Genomic DNA, 16,347 nt, shown 5'->3' on the forward strand with positions numbered 1-16,347 from the left:
AAATATTATACTGGAATATTTTGGGGACTGTACTGAATTTTCACTGTGCTGATTAATGATTTAAGAGAGAAATGACATTTTTACAACTGACGCATCTCATCCAAAAATAAAATCTCTCCCTTTACTACTGCTTTTATGACCCTTCAAAAGAGTTCTAAAGTTTGCATCATATGGGTTATACGCATTTTATACTTATTCCTGCTTCCTTAATACTTTTGGTGTAGTTGTGAGCAGAATTTCCTCAAGTATGTTTTGTTTTATTGTATGTATACAATAAAGCCAGTAATTTTTATTTTGTAACTGACCTCCTTCCTAATCTCTCATTTTTAAGTCTTTTGAATGAATGAATCATGTTAAAAACAGTAAATTCTCCTTTTTCTTTCCTAATATTAATATTTATACAGGTTATGTTAGTTTTCTGGCTAGCCTAGTATGTGAAATGTGCAATCAAATCAAATATTAAAAGGGCTTAGAATCCTTTACTGGCTTCTTAAAAGGGTAAGGGAATCGGTGAAGAACCATTATTGAAATATGAATATATTTAATATTAACTTATTGCAGATGAGCAGTCTGGGTTTAAAAAAATAAAAACTTAAAACAACTTCTTTATGTTTATGTACATGGGTATGGTTTTTAGTAATGCTACAGGTCACTTTCAGGTGCCACAGTTTTAAAGGAAAATGCCTTTGTTTTCTTAGTGTTTTACTATGTATCTTCTTTGTAACAAAAATTCACCAATACCCTGGAAAATCTGGGGTTCTCTTTTTAGATGAGAACACATTATAGAAAGCTCCTAAATCAGGGAGACAAGTGTTTAAATCCAAGCTCTACTGTTACGTATGTGTGACTTTAGATAAGTTACATAATTTCTCGCACTCCACTTCCCTCGTCTGTAAAGTGGAAATAATACCATATAAAATATTGGAAAGCTAAAATGAGATACGGTTATCACTGCCTGACATATAACAGATAATCAACAAATGAGGGTCCCATAATGTCATGTTGGCCTTCCATGAAAATAAGGTAAGCATTTAACAGTGCCTCCTACCTGGGATTTCGCAGTAAGTGCAAGAGAATGGTAACCACCTGCCTCCAGATGGATTACTTCTTTGCCATCCAGACATTTTACACACAACGGTTGAAGCCTTAAAGAGAAACACATAGGCACACAAAGTCAAAGTATTCTCAGCAAGAATCGTAGCCTTTCTCAAATTATAAAGTGCTGTCATGTAAAAATAAATATTTCTAAAGAAAACATTAAAATAAACATAACGGATATATGGTCAATCTACTCCTAAATATCATAAATAATTTTTGGAAGGTTTTAATCTTTGTCTATCAATCACTAATTAATCCCCATAATTTAGAATCTGTTAAGAATCATAAAACTACAAATGATTCTTTATAGCAAAAAGTAGACTTAGGATACAATAAAAAATAACCACAGAAGGTAATTTTTAAATTAATTCCAGTTGCCTTCACTCTACTATGAATAGACATTTATATTAACTCACTACTTTACATAATCATTCCAATTACCCACTTAAAAACTTCCCAATATCTAATTTGTTAATATCGTAACAGTTTCTAATAAACAAAATGCCAGTTTTACCCTAATATACGTGAATAGACATAGTCTGATGTTTCAATTATAGTTATTTTGGCAGTGGCAGAGACAAATTTCAGGTTAAAAAACAAAACAAAACGGAAAACCTGTTGGCTCTTTTCTTTTCCTATGTGACAGGTGAGGGCCTCTTTTTCATCAATTAAAAATCTGAGCCATTCCTGTCTTCCAGTGAAATATAATCTTATCCCAACACCCCTTTCTGTACTCCAAGAGGAACACACATTGAAGAAGATACGGAAAAGTGCACCATGGATACTTGTCTTTTACTGCTTTTTTTTTCTTTGTCTTTTTTTCTTTTTTTTTTTTTTGAGATAAGAGTTTTGTTCTTTTGCCCAGGCTGGAGTGAAGTGGCGCAATCTCAGCTTACTGCAACCTCCACCCTTCCCAGATTCAAGCAATTCTCCTGCCTCAGCCTCCTGAGTAGCTGGAATCATGGGCGCCCGACACCACGCCCAGCTAATTTTTGTATTTTTAATAGAGACTGGGTTTTGCCATGTTGGCCAGCCTGGTCTCGAACTCCTGACCTCAGGTGATCCACCTGCCTCAGTCTGCCAAAGCGCTAGGATTAAAGGTGTGAGCCACCATGCCCAGCCAAGTCCTTTACTGTTAAGAACAAATTTTTGACTGAAGTGACAGCTTTTTATCAGAGTTAATGGTGCGTAATAATCTGAAGCTAGTAGAGCCCAGATTTCCTCTATGAGGAAAGTGAGATTTAGAGACCTTCCCGAGAGAGGTTATTTGTTTAAGCCAACTCCTATCGGTAAATGTTGGTAGCGCTTACCTAGGCAGAACATCGCCATGCCCCAGCTGCCCTTCCTTCCCTTTCCCCCAGGTCCACACTTCTGTTCTCAGAGAAGGCAGGAGCGCATCTGCTTCTCCACTGTATGTGGGGGTCAGAACCACTGTCCTCGTTTTCACCCGTGCAGCCTTTCTTAAGAGCCTGGGGGAAACTGAAAACCAACCAGACGTGGGGTGAAGGAGTGGGAGTCCAGAGGGTAAGAAAACATATCATTTGGACAAACTTAAGATTTTCAAAAACATACACTACCCATGGTATTTTTGAAGCATATTCTAGAGGCTCTCTGTAGAAAAGGGGACCTGTTAGTCAAATGAAATTGGTAAATACTCACTGCTACAATCTATCCTCCCACCACCTCCTCTGCAGAGATTCACACACAGATTAGCACACACTGAAGGTGGTGACAAATCCTGTAAATAAAAGCCCCGTTTAAATAGGTTTAACCCAGCTGGAATTCCAAACATTTAGCCACAGAATCCTTTTCTGTATAACATCTAGTGACATCCTATAGAACTTGTATTCTAAAGAATATGCTGAACAAAATACTGTACTAAGGCTGACAAATACTTTTCTCATTTGAAAACAAAAATTAAAGAGCCAGGCAAAGTGGCTGTAGTCCTAGCTACTCAGGAGGCTGAGATGGAAGGATTCCTTGAGCACAGGAGTTTGAGGTTATAGTGTGTTATGACTACACCTGTGAATACCCACTGCACTCCAGCCTGGGCAACATAGAAAGACACTATCTCTCTTTTTTCTTTTGAGACAGAGTTTCGCTCTTGTCATCCAGGCTGGAGTGCAACGGCAAGATCTCGGCTCGCTGGAACCTCTGCTTCCTGGGTTCAAGCAATTCTCCTGCCTCAGCCTCCTGAGTAGCTGGGATTACAGGCACGCACCACCACACCCAGCTAATTTTTGTATTTTTAGTAGAGACAGGGTTTTGCCATATTGGCCAGGCTGTTCTCAAACTCCTGACCTCAAGTAATCCTCCTAATCCTCCTGCCTCAGCCTCCCAAAGTGCTGGGATTACGGGTGTGAGCCACTGTGCCCGGCTCCCATCTCTTAAAACACAAAAAGCCTTTCTAAGTCAAGGTCTAAGTTCAAATATATTACAAATAATTGTAATACAGAATTCATTTTAGCTATAAAATGTAAACATTTCTAAGACGGGAAAAAGATTATGAAAGGGATATACCAAAAAGCTTTTGTATTTGCCTATTTCAAATTATTTTACAGAGATGTTAAAAAATGTTTTGAAAGAACATTGCCACCTTTTATAGTGTTCAAAATTACATCAAACACACACAACACTATGTGAATAGTGTTTGATGCCAGGATAAGATTTGAAGAAAATCATCAAATGTCACTCAGTAGAGACTTAGTCATTAAGTCATTAACTTGTGGGCCACAAGAAAGTGATCATCTCTGCCTAATATCGACATCTTTTCTGGTGAATGTATTGTTTCTATGCATACAGAGACTCAAATAAACCTACTTGAAGATTCCTCAAGGATGTACTCCAGATAATTCTTACAGAGGGGAAAAGAATACATGTAAAATTTTTCTAAAGATACTTTAGGTTACTAAGTAAAATTTAACCATAGGATATAAGTCTATTAGTGGGATTCATGATGTAATGATATGAAAAAATATTCCACATTTGTAGTTCAAAGAGATTGCAAATATATTTATATACTTAAAATGCTAAAGGACACTTAAGAATAAGAAAAGTTTGGTGCAAGATTCTCCTTCAGACTTAATAGAGATCATAGGCCTTCTTATACATCATACATATATATATATATATATACATATACACATATACACTCACATTAATCAGGACTTAAGTTTTATTTGTGTAGAGGAAAATCTGGTGGTAATGAGAATTAGGAGGCAGAATAAGAGTGGCACAAGGTGTTCAGTAAGTAGAACAAGGGGAGAAACAGGTGCAGAGTAAAAAAGCTAAGTTTTAGTACAGTCTAGAATTCCTAACTTTTGAGCTTTGCACAAAATCATGTAAACCAGGAGTTGGTCAATTATAGCCCATGGGCCAAACAGTGCCTACCATATGTTTTTGTAAATAAAGTTTTTTTGGGATATAGCTTCACTCATTCATTACGTATTGTCTCTGGCTGCTTTTACATAACCACAGCATAGCTGAGTAGTTGTCACAGAGAGACAGGATGGCCTACAAACCTTAAAATATTTCTCTTTGGCTCTTTACAGAAAAAGTCTGCCAAATCCTGGTCTCAACAAATGCTTCTCAAACTTTAGTGTGCATACTAATCACCTGGAGGATCTTGCTCTAATGCATGTTTTTTTTTTTTTTTTTGAGAAGGAGTCTCGCTCTTTCGCCCAGGCCAGAGTGCAGTGGCGCTATCTTGGCTCACTGCAAGCTCCACCTCCCGGGTTCACGCCATTCTCCTGCCTCAGCCTCCCAAGTAGCTGGGACTACAGGCGCCTGCAACCACGCCCGGCTAATTTTTTGTATTTTTAGTAGAGACGGGGTTTCATCGTGTTAGCCAGGATGGTCTCGATCTCCTGACCTTGTGATCCGCCCGCCTCGGCCTCCCAAAGTGCTGGGATTACAGGCGTGAGCCACCGCACCCGGCCTCTAATGCATGTTTTGATTCAGTAAGTTGAGAGTGGAACCTGAGTCTGCGTTTCTAACAAGTTCCCAGATGCTGCTGATGCTGCTGGTCTGCAGGCCACTCTTGAGAAGCACAAGTCCAGATGGCTGAGACTGCTGAACTGATTGAGAAAAGGAGAAGAACCAACTGCATAATATTCTAAAAAGTTTATTGCCTATGGTCTCAGAAAATGAAGTTTTCTCTTCTTGAAGCTTAAGAATTCTCTCCTCTTTCAAGTCAAGTACGGTAATTCCTCACTTATCCAATGGTCACATCTGCAACCTCATCAATCTGTAGTATAGGTCCCAATTAGGAAATAAGAAGGGTATTCTAACACTCCAGAACAATAAAATAAGATTCATAATAAGGTTCATAAGCAGGAGCAAACATCGAGCAAAAGTGATGTTCTAAATTTATAGTGATATCTAAAGCAGATAAACTGTAACTTTCTTTTAAAACCACCATTAAATAAATTTTGACATTTGAATATGTCAGCTTCATAATTAGGAAAGCTTTTTTAATAATACAGCACTTGATGTCAGGAGCATCCTGGATTCCCCAAAAGTCAATTCACAAAACCTGGTTATTTCCTTACCTTGTGACAACAATCCAGGGAGGGAGAGTCTTCGACTGCCTCCCTCCGTTTCTTCTTCTCTGATATCCACAAGACTTGAACTTTTCTTTCCTTGCATTGATTCCTGTTTAACCTGTTCTTCCCTGCTATCTTTCAAACCTTCGGGGCCAATGGCACTACTGCCTGCCTGAGCTCCAGTTTCATAAGGGGTTGTACTATAAAAGTTCATAACTTTCTTCAGTGACAAGGCACCAGCTTCATAAGTAGCAGCCACTCTCACACCAACAGCAGATGCACAAGAGACCACCAGGCTGTTTAGGGCTGAGGTGCTTGTGGTAGGTGGGCTGTGGAGATTAGGAATTGCTTCTTCTACAAGAGGCTAAAATATACACACATAAAAAATTATATAAAAATATAATCCCTTATACGATAAGCAATCAATAAAAAGAAAGTCTAATATCCATCACTATTTGCATGTAAGAATCTAAAACGACAGAAGTTCTCTTCTTGATCATGGAGTTAACACATTAAATGGAAATGAGTACTCAAAATACAGTTCCTTTTCCAAAGTACTTCCTTTTGTCTAGATGTTGTGTTTTTCTATGGTATTTATAAATAAGCCTCAGCTGCTTTTATAAAATTAAACACAGTAAAAAGGGAGGGAGAAGAAAAGGCACGGAAAACACTGCCTTTAATGCTAAGTGCACTGTGACAGCCCTGGACAAAAGGTTGAAAAAATGCAAATTTCATTATTGATCCCTTTCAGGAAAATTTATACAGACTACTACCTAGAAGTGGCAGGAAAAAAATTAGATTTTATGAAAAAAAAAAAAGCTTTCCTTGAAATGCTTTATAAATTGAAATTTAGATATAGCATATAGAGATGGAAAAATAAGTTATACCTGTAACCTATCATCTCCCAAATTATGCTCAACTCGAGTGCCTTTGCTGGCTCATCAATGAGTTATTTTCTATGACCCAGGGGCTAGACAAGCTGTAGGATTACCTTTGCTCTTGCTACCACAAATGGCAAATGTGGTAGTTTAATAATTAAACATTTGGAACCAATGTTCTTAGTGTGATTCTAGAAGTGTACTAGAAAGTCAAACTAAAGTTTTCTGATATCTTAGGCCGGGCGCGGTGGCTCACGCTTGTAATCCCAGCACTTTGGGAGGCTGAGGCAGGCGGATCACGAGGTCAGGAGATCGAGACCACGGTGAAACCCCATCTCTACTAAAAATACAAAAAAAAATTAGCCGGGCGTGGTGGCGGGTGCCTGTAGTCCCAGCTACTCGGAGAGGCTGAGGCAGGAGAATGGCGTGAACCTGGGAGGCGGAGCTTGCAGTGAGCCGAAGCTTGCAGTGAGCCAAGATTGCGCCACTGCACTCCAGCCTGGGCGACAGAGCGAGACTCCGTCTCAAAAAAAAAAAAAAGAAAAAAAAGTTTTCTGATATCTTAATGAAAAAATCAGTTGAAATTTACTCTAAGCTGTCAAACATCATTGTTCCCTAAAAAGGAAGGTCATTAAATGTACCTACCAAACACATAAAAAAGCTTTCAGCTCATCAGCATAGATCATATTGAAAAATTTGCTTCTTATTGTACCCAAAGATCTCAAAGGGAATATACACATTCCTTCATTTGTCCTAAACTAAAATACAAACATAGTGTGTGTGTGTGTGTGTGTGTGTGTGTTTGTATATTTTAACATTGGCTTCTGACTTCTTAAAGGAAATAATTCCTGGTACCTAGTGAAGTGCCTGACATGTAAGTACTCAAAACATTTTGTTGAATTAAACACTAAATTCAAAAGAGCTATTTCCATGCAAATTAGTCTGTAAATAGTCAATAAACAAATATACTTAATAAAACGAAAAAGAAATACAAAGCCTATTACTTCTTTGGTGATACAGCTCCCACGATAGCTTGTTCAGAAGAACTAGTGTCACTATGTCTACTTTTTGTTTACAAAGGCTCCTTACAGAAGCAGTGATGGTATTTAGAGGTAACTATTTTAGGGGGTTCTTAACCACTAGGTAGAGCAAAGTCACAAAACTCTACCTTATATAAACCTTGAACTACTACTGTTCTAACTGGCTCCTTCTACTTAATTATATTGAAAAATATAGTAAGTAAATAAGCCCTCCCCTACAAAAAACATAATTAGCAATTTTGATGAAATATATAATTTTAGGAGTTCCAGTCAACCAGTAATACTTTGGTTTATTTCCCAAGTGAGAGAGTCTCAGTTACATCTCGCCAGAAGAGAAAACACTTGCCCTAAAACACATAAATTCCTTGTGAATTAGCTGTATGATTGAGATGTTATTTACAAAGGATAAATTAAATGTAATAGAAACACACATTTAAATAAATTAAATTTAATTCAATAGAAACACACACATTGTTACTAACATAAGTAACAAAAACTTCCAATGTTTAACAAAGTTAAATGTGATAAGCATGTACAGTCTAAGAATTTGCTACATGCATTCTTGTTAAATTACTACTTTTGCTTTGTTCAGACTTTATAATACCTTTCTCCAAACAGCTTATCCTTGATTTTTAAAAAATTCAAATACCCACAAGTTTCAGTGAATAGATTGTGAAATAAAGACTATTTCTAAAAATACCTTCATGTTCGCATTCTGACAGAGTAAAACAGTAAGAATCGAGAATCAAGAGGCTATGTGGTTTCAAAAACCTAAAAAGAAACACCGCAGGACAGATCTTTTATGATTATGATCTTTTGTTTTGTTTTCTTAGAGTTTTGGTAAAGCAAAATCAAAAGGCCACACTAAGAGTGAAACACAGAAATAATCCTTTTAAAATAATTTAAGTGGGAACTCAAACTTTACCATGTGCTACTGATAACAGCTTTTGTTCATTCTACCACAAATCTTCAAAATGAAAATAGTTTTAATAAGATACATAAAATAGGCTGGGCATGATGGCTCATGCCTGTAATCTCAACACTTTGGGAGGCTGAGGTAGGAGGATTACTGGAGCTCAGGAGTTTGAGATGAGCCTGGGCAACAGGCTCTACTCTACTTAAAAATAAAATCAGCAGGTGTGGTGGCATGTGTGCAGTCCCAGCTACTTGGAAGGCTGAACTGGGAGGATCGCTTGAACCTGGGAGATCAAGGCTGCAGTAAGCCACAATCGCATTACTGCACTCCAGCCTGGTTGATGGCGCAAGACTCCATCTCAAAAACAAACAAACAGAAAGATAAAATATTGGCCACCTCTTCAGATTAAGCCCAGTAAGGACCACAGCTGTAATTGAAAAAAACTGAAACATGTAATTGCCTGTAAGTTTTAAATCTGCCTACAATTGAAGGATCTGCCACAAAACAACCTTCCCTGTTAAAGAAGGAAAAGACTGTTCTCTACAGAATTCTGAAGAGTGTTACAAACACAAGTAAGAATAATCTTTGTGTATCTCTAGTTATATTAAACTATTCAGGGCCCACCAAAATTCAGTACTTTAGCCATAGAGAAAAAGTACTAGCAAGAAAAAAAAAATGAAATGCTCCTACTTATAAACAAGCCCAACATGACACCTTTCAATATCATAAAGGGCCAGAACAAACATAAAGAGTGATTTTGAATTAATCCAGTTTCTTTCCTTTATCTAGGCTTGCCTGATGAAACTAAATTATAGTCAAATTCAAAAAATAAAAAATGCTTCCAAGCCTTACTCATTTTAAAGTTTCTAAAGAAAAGCTCATACAGTTCAACTCTAGACACACTTTTATAAAATTGAGCAGGTACCTGAGATGGCATTGGCTTTTCACCATGCTCTGAGTCCTCTCTTACTGAATGATCTGACAGTTTCCGCAGGTATTCACTGACTGCTTGGGTGTCAGGGTATGATGGTATGTTTCTGGCAGAGGAAATTTCAGTTGTTCCCATGACATTTTGTTGAGAGGATACGGCATCGCTGCTCGTGGTCTGAGCACTTACTGCATTCAGTTCAGTAGCAACAGACTGATCATTTGCTACAAGAGTGTTCTCAAATACTTCTTCCTGCCTGTCAAGGGCTTCAGCGGAGGGGCTGAGAGCAGTGCTGGCATGGTTTTCTGCCTGAGATTCTGTCAGTGTCACACCTAATGGGCAACAATGACTGTCTGATATAATCACATGGTCTTCTTTGTCAGTCATAGTAATCAAGAGCTGGCTGCACTGGTTGCATCGTTCTGGGACTGGCTTCAGATCCTGGGAAGGGAGGCATTGTACAAGGGCTAAGCTGTGGAAAGCACCACAGGCAACTTGAAGCACCACTCGTCCAGCAAGATGTTCTACCTTTTGCGGCTTTGTCACCGGGAAGGCAGTGGTAATGAGACCCAACTGACAACCGGTACCCCATGCCCAAATCTCTCTGCTTATTGACAATGCCAGAGTGTGCTCCTCGCCACATGCCAACTGTAAAATCCTGACTGCTAACAAAGGGCTGGCCTCAGAATCAGCAATGCTGACAGGGTTCGGTTCCGGCACATACTGCTGGTTGGCTACTGCACACTGGCCAGCAGAATTCTCTCCCCACATGTACGCGACACCATTGTCTGTCACTGCTCCACTATGGAAGCTTCCTGTCGCCACAGTAACAACATATTGCCCAACCAGGGCATTTTCTAGAATGGGGCTACTTGGACAAATCTCTGCTGGTCCACTTCTCCAGGGAAGAGTACCAAAGCTGTAGACCTCACCATCTGAAGGTTAAGAAAAAAAAAAAAGGGGTTAGTGAATTAACTAAAAATTTTAACAGCAAACTTTTAGTCCCCTCTAGATTTAACCAAATTGGATTTTCTTTTTAAATTTTCAAAAGCAGTTGTAGAAATCTGGTTCAAGCACAGTATTTCACATTGATTCATCTTTTTAAAAATGACTCTTTTTAATATTCTGCACTATAGGGAGAATTTCTACAAAGTGCAGGAGGCTACTCCTTTCCTTCAGCCTCATCCTACAAACTCCTCACATCAATCCACTCCTAATGGCCATCATCCAGGCTATTATAGAAACAGATTCCAAGTGTTCAAAGGCAAAATAAATAACCATGTTAAGATAAAGTAAGCAAAAAATAAGACAAAACAGACACATTCACTAATATCTACAATTCAATACTACTAAACAAGTTGGAACAGCAAAACATTATGCAATAGCTTAAAAATATTAGAGATTCATTTTGGCCAAAACTAAGAAATTAACTTTATGACTCTAAGCTGTACAGGAAGCATCAGTTCTTAACAAGACATGGCTGTCTTTACGTTGTATGTCATGTTATATATAGTTTTGAGATGTTACATAAATATATGGGTTGAGTATCACTTATCCAAAATGCTTGGGACCAGAGATGTTTTGGATTTCAGGTCGAGGTTTTGGAATATTTGCCTTATGCTTACTGACTGAGCATCCCAAATCTGAATGTTCCAGTGAGCATTTCCTTTGAGCACCTTCATATCAGTGCTCAGAAAGTTCTGGATTTTGGATCATTTTAGATTTGATTTTTTAATGTGGGATGCTCACCCTGGACTTTATGTACTAGATACTAGCTAGTCTTTCTGAGGTGAGATTTGTTTAAAAAGCAAATCAGCTTCTTCTCTGAAAAAACATCAAATGGCAGATGAAGCCAGGCCAGCGGGAGGGCCCGGAGGCCCCAGGGACCCTGGGATGGGGAACCACAGCGACTTCCGTGGAGGCGTGGTCAGTGGCATCTGGGGCCAGGGTTGGGGCCACAGAGCTCAAGGAGGCAAGGCTGAGGATAAGGAGTGGACACCCATGACCAAGCTGCATTGCCTGGACAAAGACACGAAGATCAAGTCCTGGTGAAAATCTATCGCTTCTCCCCGCCCATCAAGGAGTCTGAGATCATTGACTTTTTCCTGGGGATGTCTCTCAAGGATGAGGTTTTGAAGATTGTGCCAGTGCAGAAGCAGATGTGCACCGGCCAGCACACCAGGTTCCAGGTGTTTGTTGCCACTGGGGACTACAATGGCCACTTGCTCCAAGGAAGTGGCCACTGCCATCCAAGGGACTATCATCCTGGCCAAGCTCTCCATTGTCCCCATGCACAGAGGCTACTGGGGGAACAAGATCAGCAAGTACCACGCGGTCCCTTGCAAGGTGATAGGCTGCTGTGGCTCTGTGCTGGTGCGCCTCATCCCTGCACCCAGAGGCACTGGCATTCTCTTAGCCCTGGTGCCCAAGAAGCTGCTGCTGATGGCCTGTATCAATGACTGCTACTCCTCAGCCAGGGGCTGCACTGCCACCCTGGCCAACTTCACCAAGGCCACCTATGATGCCATCTCCAAGACCTACAGCTAACTGGCTCCCAACCTCTGGAAGGAGACTGTATTCACCAAGTCTCCCTATCAGGAATTCACTGGCCACCTCGTCAAGACCCACACCAGAGTCTCCAGAGAGAGGACCCAGGCTCCAGCTGTGGCTACAACATAGGGTTTCTATACAAGAAAAATAAAGTGAATTAAGCCTAAAAAATGTTAAAAATAAAAAGCAAATTATCACAACAGAACAAAGCAAAAAAGCAAATGAACCTGTCAGAATAACTGGCTAGCTTTAGAATTAATGAAAGGCACCAGTGAGTTGGGTATATAAATAACTTATGTATGGCCAGGCACAGTGGCTCATGCCTGTAATCTCAGCACTTTGGGAGGCCTAGGCGGGCGGATCACGAGGTCAGGAGATCGAGACCATCCTGGCTAACACGGTGAAACCCCGTCTCTACTAAAAATACAAAAAATTAGCTGGGCACGGTGGCGGGTGCCTGTAGTCCCAGCTACTCGGGAGGCTGAGGCAGGAGAATGGCGTGAACCCAGGAGGCGGAGCTTGCAGTGAGCCGAGATCGCACCACCACACTCTGGCCTGGGAGAAAGAGCAAGACTCCGTCTCAAAATAAATAAATAAATAAATAAATAAATAAATAAATAAATAACGTATGTATGTCCAGCTATGCTACCAAGTCTTAATTTTACTGTAATATTGTGGGAGCTTGGGAGCAGGTACACAGAATCTATGCTGGCTAAAAATTCAATGAAACAAAGACTTGGCTACTGGTTTCAAAAAATATTGAGCCAAGCCCACTATCCTTTCTTTTCCATATGACCAGAGACTTATGATTTTTTAATTAATGGAGAAATAAGCACTGTTTTTTTTCTCGTAAGGCAGCAATTGAGTTGATGATGAAAACATGCAAACTTTATCTTTGACCTATTATACATGGCAGATACATGTATACACTCAAGTTAACTCATCACATCATCTATATAAGTAAGGACTCAATAGTGGCTAGAGGGAAGATATGTGCATTTATTAGGAAATGTATAGTCTGGATCAAGAATACCGAGATGAGAAAATAAGCTCACTGGTAGGCTCTTTTAAACTTTGTTTCCTAATACAACAATATATTTGAAAAAGCTCACCAAGTCTTTCAATTAACATTATTCCACTAGAAAGAGCAATACTGCAAAGAAATGGATATTTAGATCCCCCTCCTTAAAAAACAAAAACAACAACTGGAGCATATAAAAAATAGTGAAACAGGCTGGGTGCGGTGGCTCATGCCTGTAATCCCAGCACTTTGGGAGGCAGAGGCGGGCGAATCACAAGGTCAGGAGTTTGAGACCAGCCTGGCCAATATGGTGAAACCCCGTTTCTACTAAAAATATGAAAAAAAAATGAGCCAGGCATGCTGGCACTCGCCTGTAGTCCCAGCTACTCGGGAGGCTGAGGCAGAAGAATTGCTTAAACTTGGGAGGCAGAGGTTGCAGTGAGCTGAGATCATGCCATCACTCCAGCCAGGGCAACAGAGCAAGACTCCATCTCAAAAAAACAAACAAAAAAAAGTGAATCAATGAGGTATCTTCATTGAATTATGAGCTAATGGTCATATTTAATAGAGATGAAGAACCTTGAAAATTTCTAGCACTCAACCATTTCCTCAGCTGGAAAAGATAGCACTGGAGATCTGTATGCAATTTCAAACACACGCTTGTGTTAGAAGACATTTTTTTCGTAACTGTGACACTTAATACCACGACACTGCTTAAACATGAACAATGATAGGCTATTTAAATATTTTTGAAAAGTTTTCCTTCAGTTGTCCTAGCCTTGAAGGTATGATTCTAAAGATACCATGTTTATAGTCGAATAACTTTTTTTTTTTTTTGAGACAGGTTCTTACTTTGTCACCTAGGCTAGAGTGCAGTGGCATAATCACAGCTCACGGCACGCAGCTTTGGTCTCCCACACTCAAGCTATCCTCCTGCCTCAGCCTCTGAAGTAGCTGGGACTACAGGCGTGGGCATCCATGCCTGGCTAATTTTTAAAATATTTCTTGTAGAAACACGGTCTCCCTATGTTGCCCAGGCTGATCTTGAACCCCTAGACTCAAGGGATCCCTCTGCCTTGGCCTCCCAAAGTGCTGGGATTACAGGTGTGGGCAATTTGTGCCCAGCTGGTTTCATTATCTTAATGAAAATATTCCAAATATCTTATTGAAAACAACAACAGAATTCCACTTATATTTGCTTGAAAACTATATATTTTAAATCTCATAGGACAGGTATTGAATATAGTTCACACTTTTAAAGTAAGATTGTTTTTAAAGTCCTGAATAATAATATCATAATAAAACTGATATAAGACAAACTAGAAAGAAATCCATGTTTATCCCATACAAGCACCAGGACCAGATTTAATCCTTGTTTCCTAGAATTTGTCTTCCTTTAGTTCCTAGAAAGAAAATACCAAAGCATTATTTAACACCTTAATAAATGCTTACTGAGCAGAAATTTACAAATTAGTCAAGTAGATGGCAATTGGTGCCCAAATCAAATTTGTCATGATTGCGTTGATAAAGTGCCATTAAGATTAAAGGTACTTCTATAAATTATAACACATGTTTCTGTAATAGACTCATAGATTTTATAATATGCTTTGTGAATTGCTATTTATGCCTGAAAAAAAAATTATACTGAGAAAGTTCAGCCAAGTGGCTTTAAAAGCAGCCTTTGAAATCAGACTGAGTTCCAGTCCTGACTCTGACACTTCAATAGCTGTGTGCGTTTGGGAAAATTTAATCTCCCTGACTTTCAGTTTCCTTGTCTGTGAATAATAATAGAAGCTACTTCATAAGGTAGTAGTGCAGATTCAGTGAGATAACACATGGAAAGGGCTTAGTATAGTATCTGGCACACAACGGCTTAACAAACATTAGCTATTATTAGCATTAGTATTCTGATAGACTTAATGAACAAAAGTTATAGCAAGAGTCTCTGAATAGGTAACCTTTTAAAAAGTTAATTTTTCATGTATTTACTACCATAAAATTTTAAAACTATAATTCTCTCTTTTATTCTAGTTAGTGGTATATTTTAAATTTAAGAACTAATCTGATTTCTGATAGGGGAGTAAGAATATATCTTGAAAACAGAAACAGTTCATTAAGAACCCCTAGGCTGGGAGTGGTGGCTCATCCCTGTAATCCCAGAACTTTGGGAGGTCGAGGCGGGTGAATCACCTGAGGTCAGGAGTTCAAGACCAGCCTGGCCAACATGGCGAAACCCCATCTCTACTAAAAATACCAAAAAAATTAGCTGGGCATGGTGGTGAGCGCCTGTAATCCCAGCTACTTGGGAGGCTGAGGCAGGAGAATTGCTTGAACCTGGGAGGCAGAGGTTGTGGTGAGCTGAGATCACGCCATTGTACTCCAGCCTGGGCGACAAGAGCAAAACTCTGTCTCAAAAAAAAAAAAAAAAAAAAAAGAAAGAACGAACCCCTAGTATTCATTCAGTGATTCCCATACCTGACCTTCCACACTCAGGCATTTGTTAGCATTGCAGTTCGTATTTGTTAAGCCATTCTTTTCATTACCTTCAGTCAGAAGAACTCCATGTTTCACTCCGAGGGCTGCCTGCAAAACAGTCTTTCCTCCCCAGCCTGGCAATCTCTCTGGTGTTATGGGAAAGGATCCTGCCTGCCAGATATGGACCAGGCCTCTTTCTTTGGATCCTTCTGCCTCTGTTGAGCTAAAACATCAAGAAACATAGCTTAATTGTTTCTACAATTCAGAACGGTATCCTTTGTTCTTAATACTTTTCATGATTGTACCTTTTACCAGCACATGGATGACTGGGTCAGATAGCTGAATTAGCACCTATTTTATGCTTTGGTTATGCTCACAGGAGCCAAAGTAAAACAACTATTTATATAAAAGACTGAAGGATGTGGGGCGTGGTGGCTCACACCTGTAATCCTAGCACTTTGAGAGGCCAAGGCAGGCAGATCACAAGGTAGGAGCTCGAGACTAGCCTGGCTAATACGGTGAAGCCCCGTTTCTACTAAAAATACAAAAAAAAAATTAGCTGGGCATGGTGGCGCGCACCTGTAGTGCCAGCTACTCAGGAGGCTGAGGCAGGAGAAGTGCTTGAACCCGGGAGGCAGAGGTTGCAGTGAGCCAATATCTTGCCACTGCACTCCAGCCTGGGCGACAGAGCAAGACTCCGTCTAAAAAAAAAAAAAAAAAAGACTGAAGGACACTCTAAACCCACAAATTACTTTTCTCCATCTAAGAAGCAAACAAAACTTGGGCTATTTTTAGAAGTTTTAGCATTCGGTAGCATAAAATTCCAAGATTCTAACTTCTCAATATATTCACTCCTTGTTTAGATATCAAAGCTACAACATGCCCAAGTTGAAGTCT

General features: G+C 39.5%; 1 protein-coding gene across 5 annotated transcripts in view; it reads right to left on the reverse strand.

Moving 5' to 3' along the window:
- The window catches only part of ALS2 (alsin Rho guanine nucleotide exchange factor ALS2), an 81,515-nt gene that overhangs the window by 52,040 nt on the left and 13,128 nt on the right, over positions 1-16,347 (reverse strand). For all 5 annotated transcript variants that reach the window (XM_030802559.1, XM_030802554.1, XM_030802556.1 and 2 more), the window contains exons 3-7: positions 15,519-15,673; positions 9,402-10,339; positions 5,649-6,006; positions 2,409-2,577; positions 1,049-1,145 (exon numbers count right to left, since the gene is read on the reverse strand). In XM_030802559.1, coding sequence (XP_030658419.1) covers positions 1,049-1,145; positions 2,409-2,577; positions 5,649-6,006; positions 9,402-10,339; positions 15,519-15,673 — 1,717 coding nt within the window. The remainder of the gene's footprint in view (positions 1-1,048; positions 1,146-2,408; positions 2,578-5,648; positions 6,007-9,401; positions 10,340-15,518; positions 15,674-16,347) is intronic.

This window comes from Nomascus leucogenys, chromosome 22a (assembly GCF_006542625.1).
Source record: "Nomascus leucogenys isolate Asia chromosome 22a, Asia_NLE_v1, whole genome shotgun sequence".
In the NCBI taxonomy this organism is placed as follows: domain Eukaryota; kingdom Metazoa; phylum Chordata; class Mammalia; order Primates; family Hylobatidae; genus Nomascus; species Nomascus leucogenys.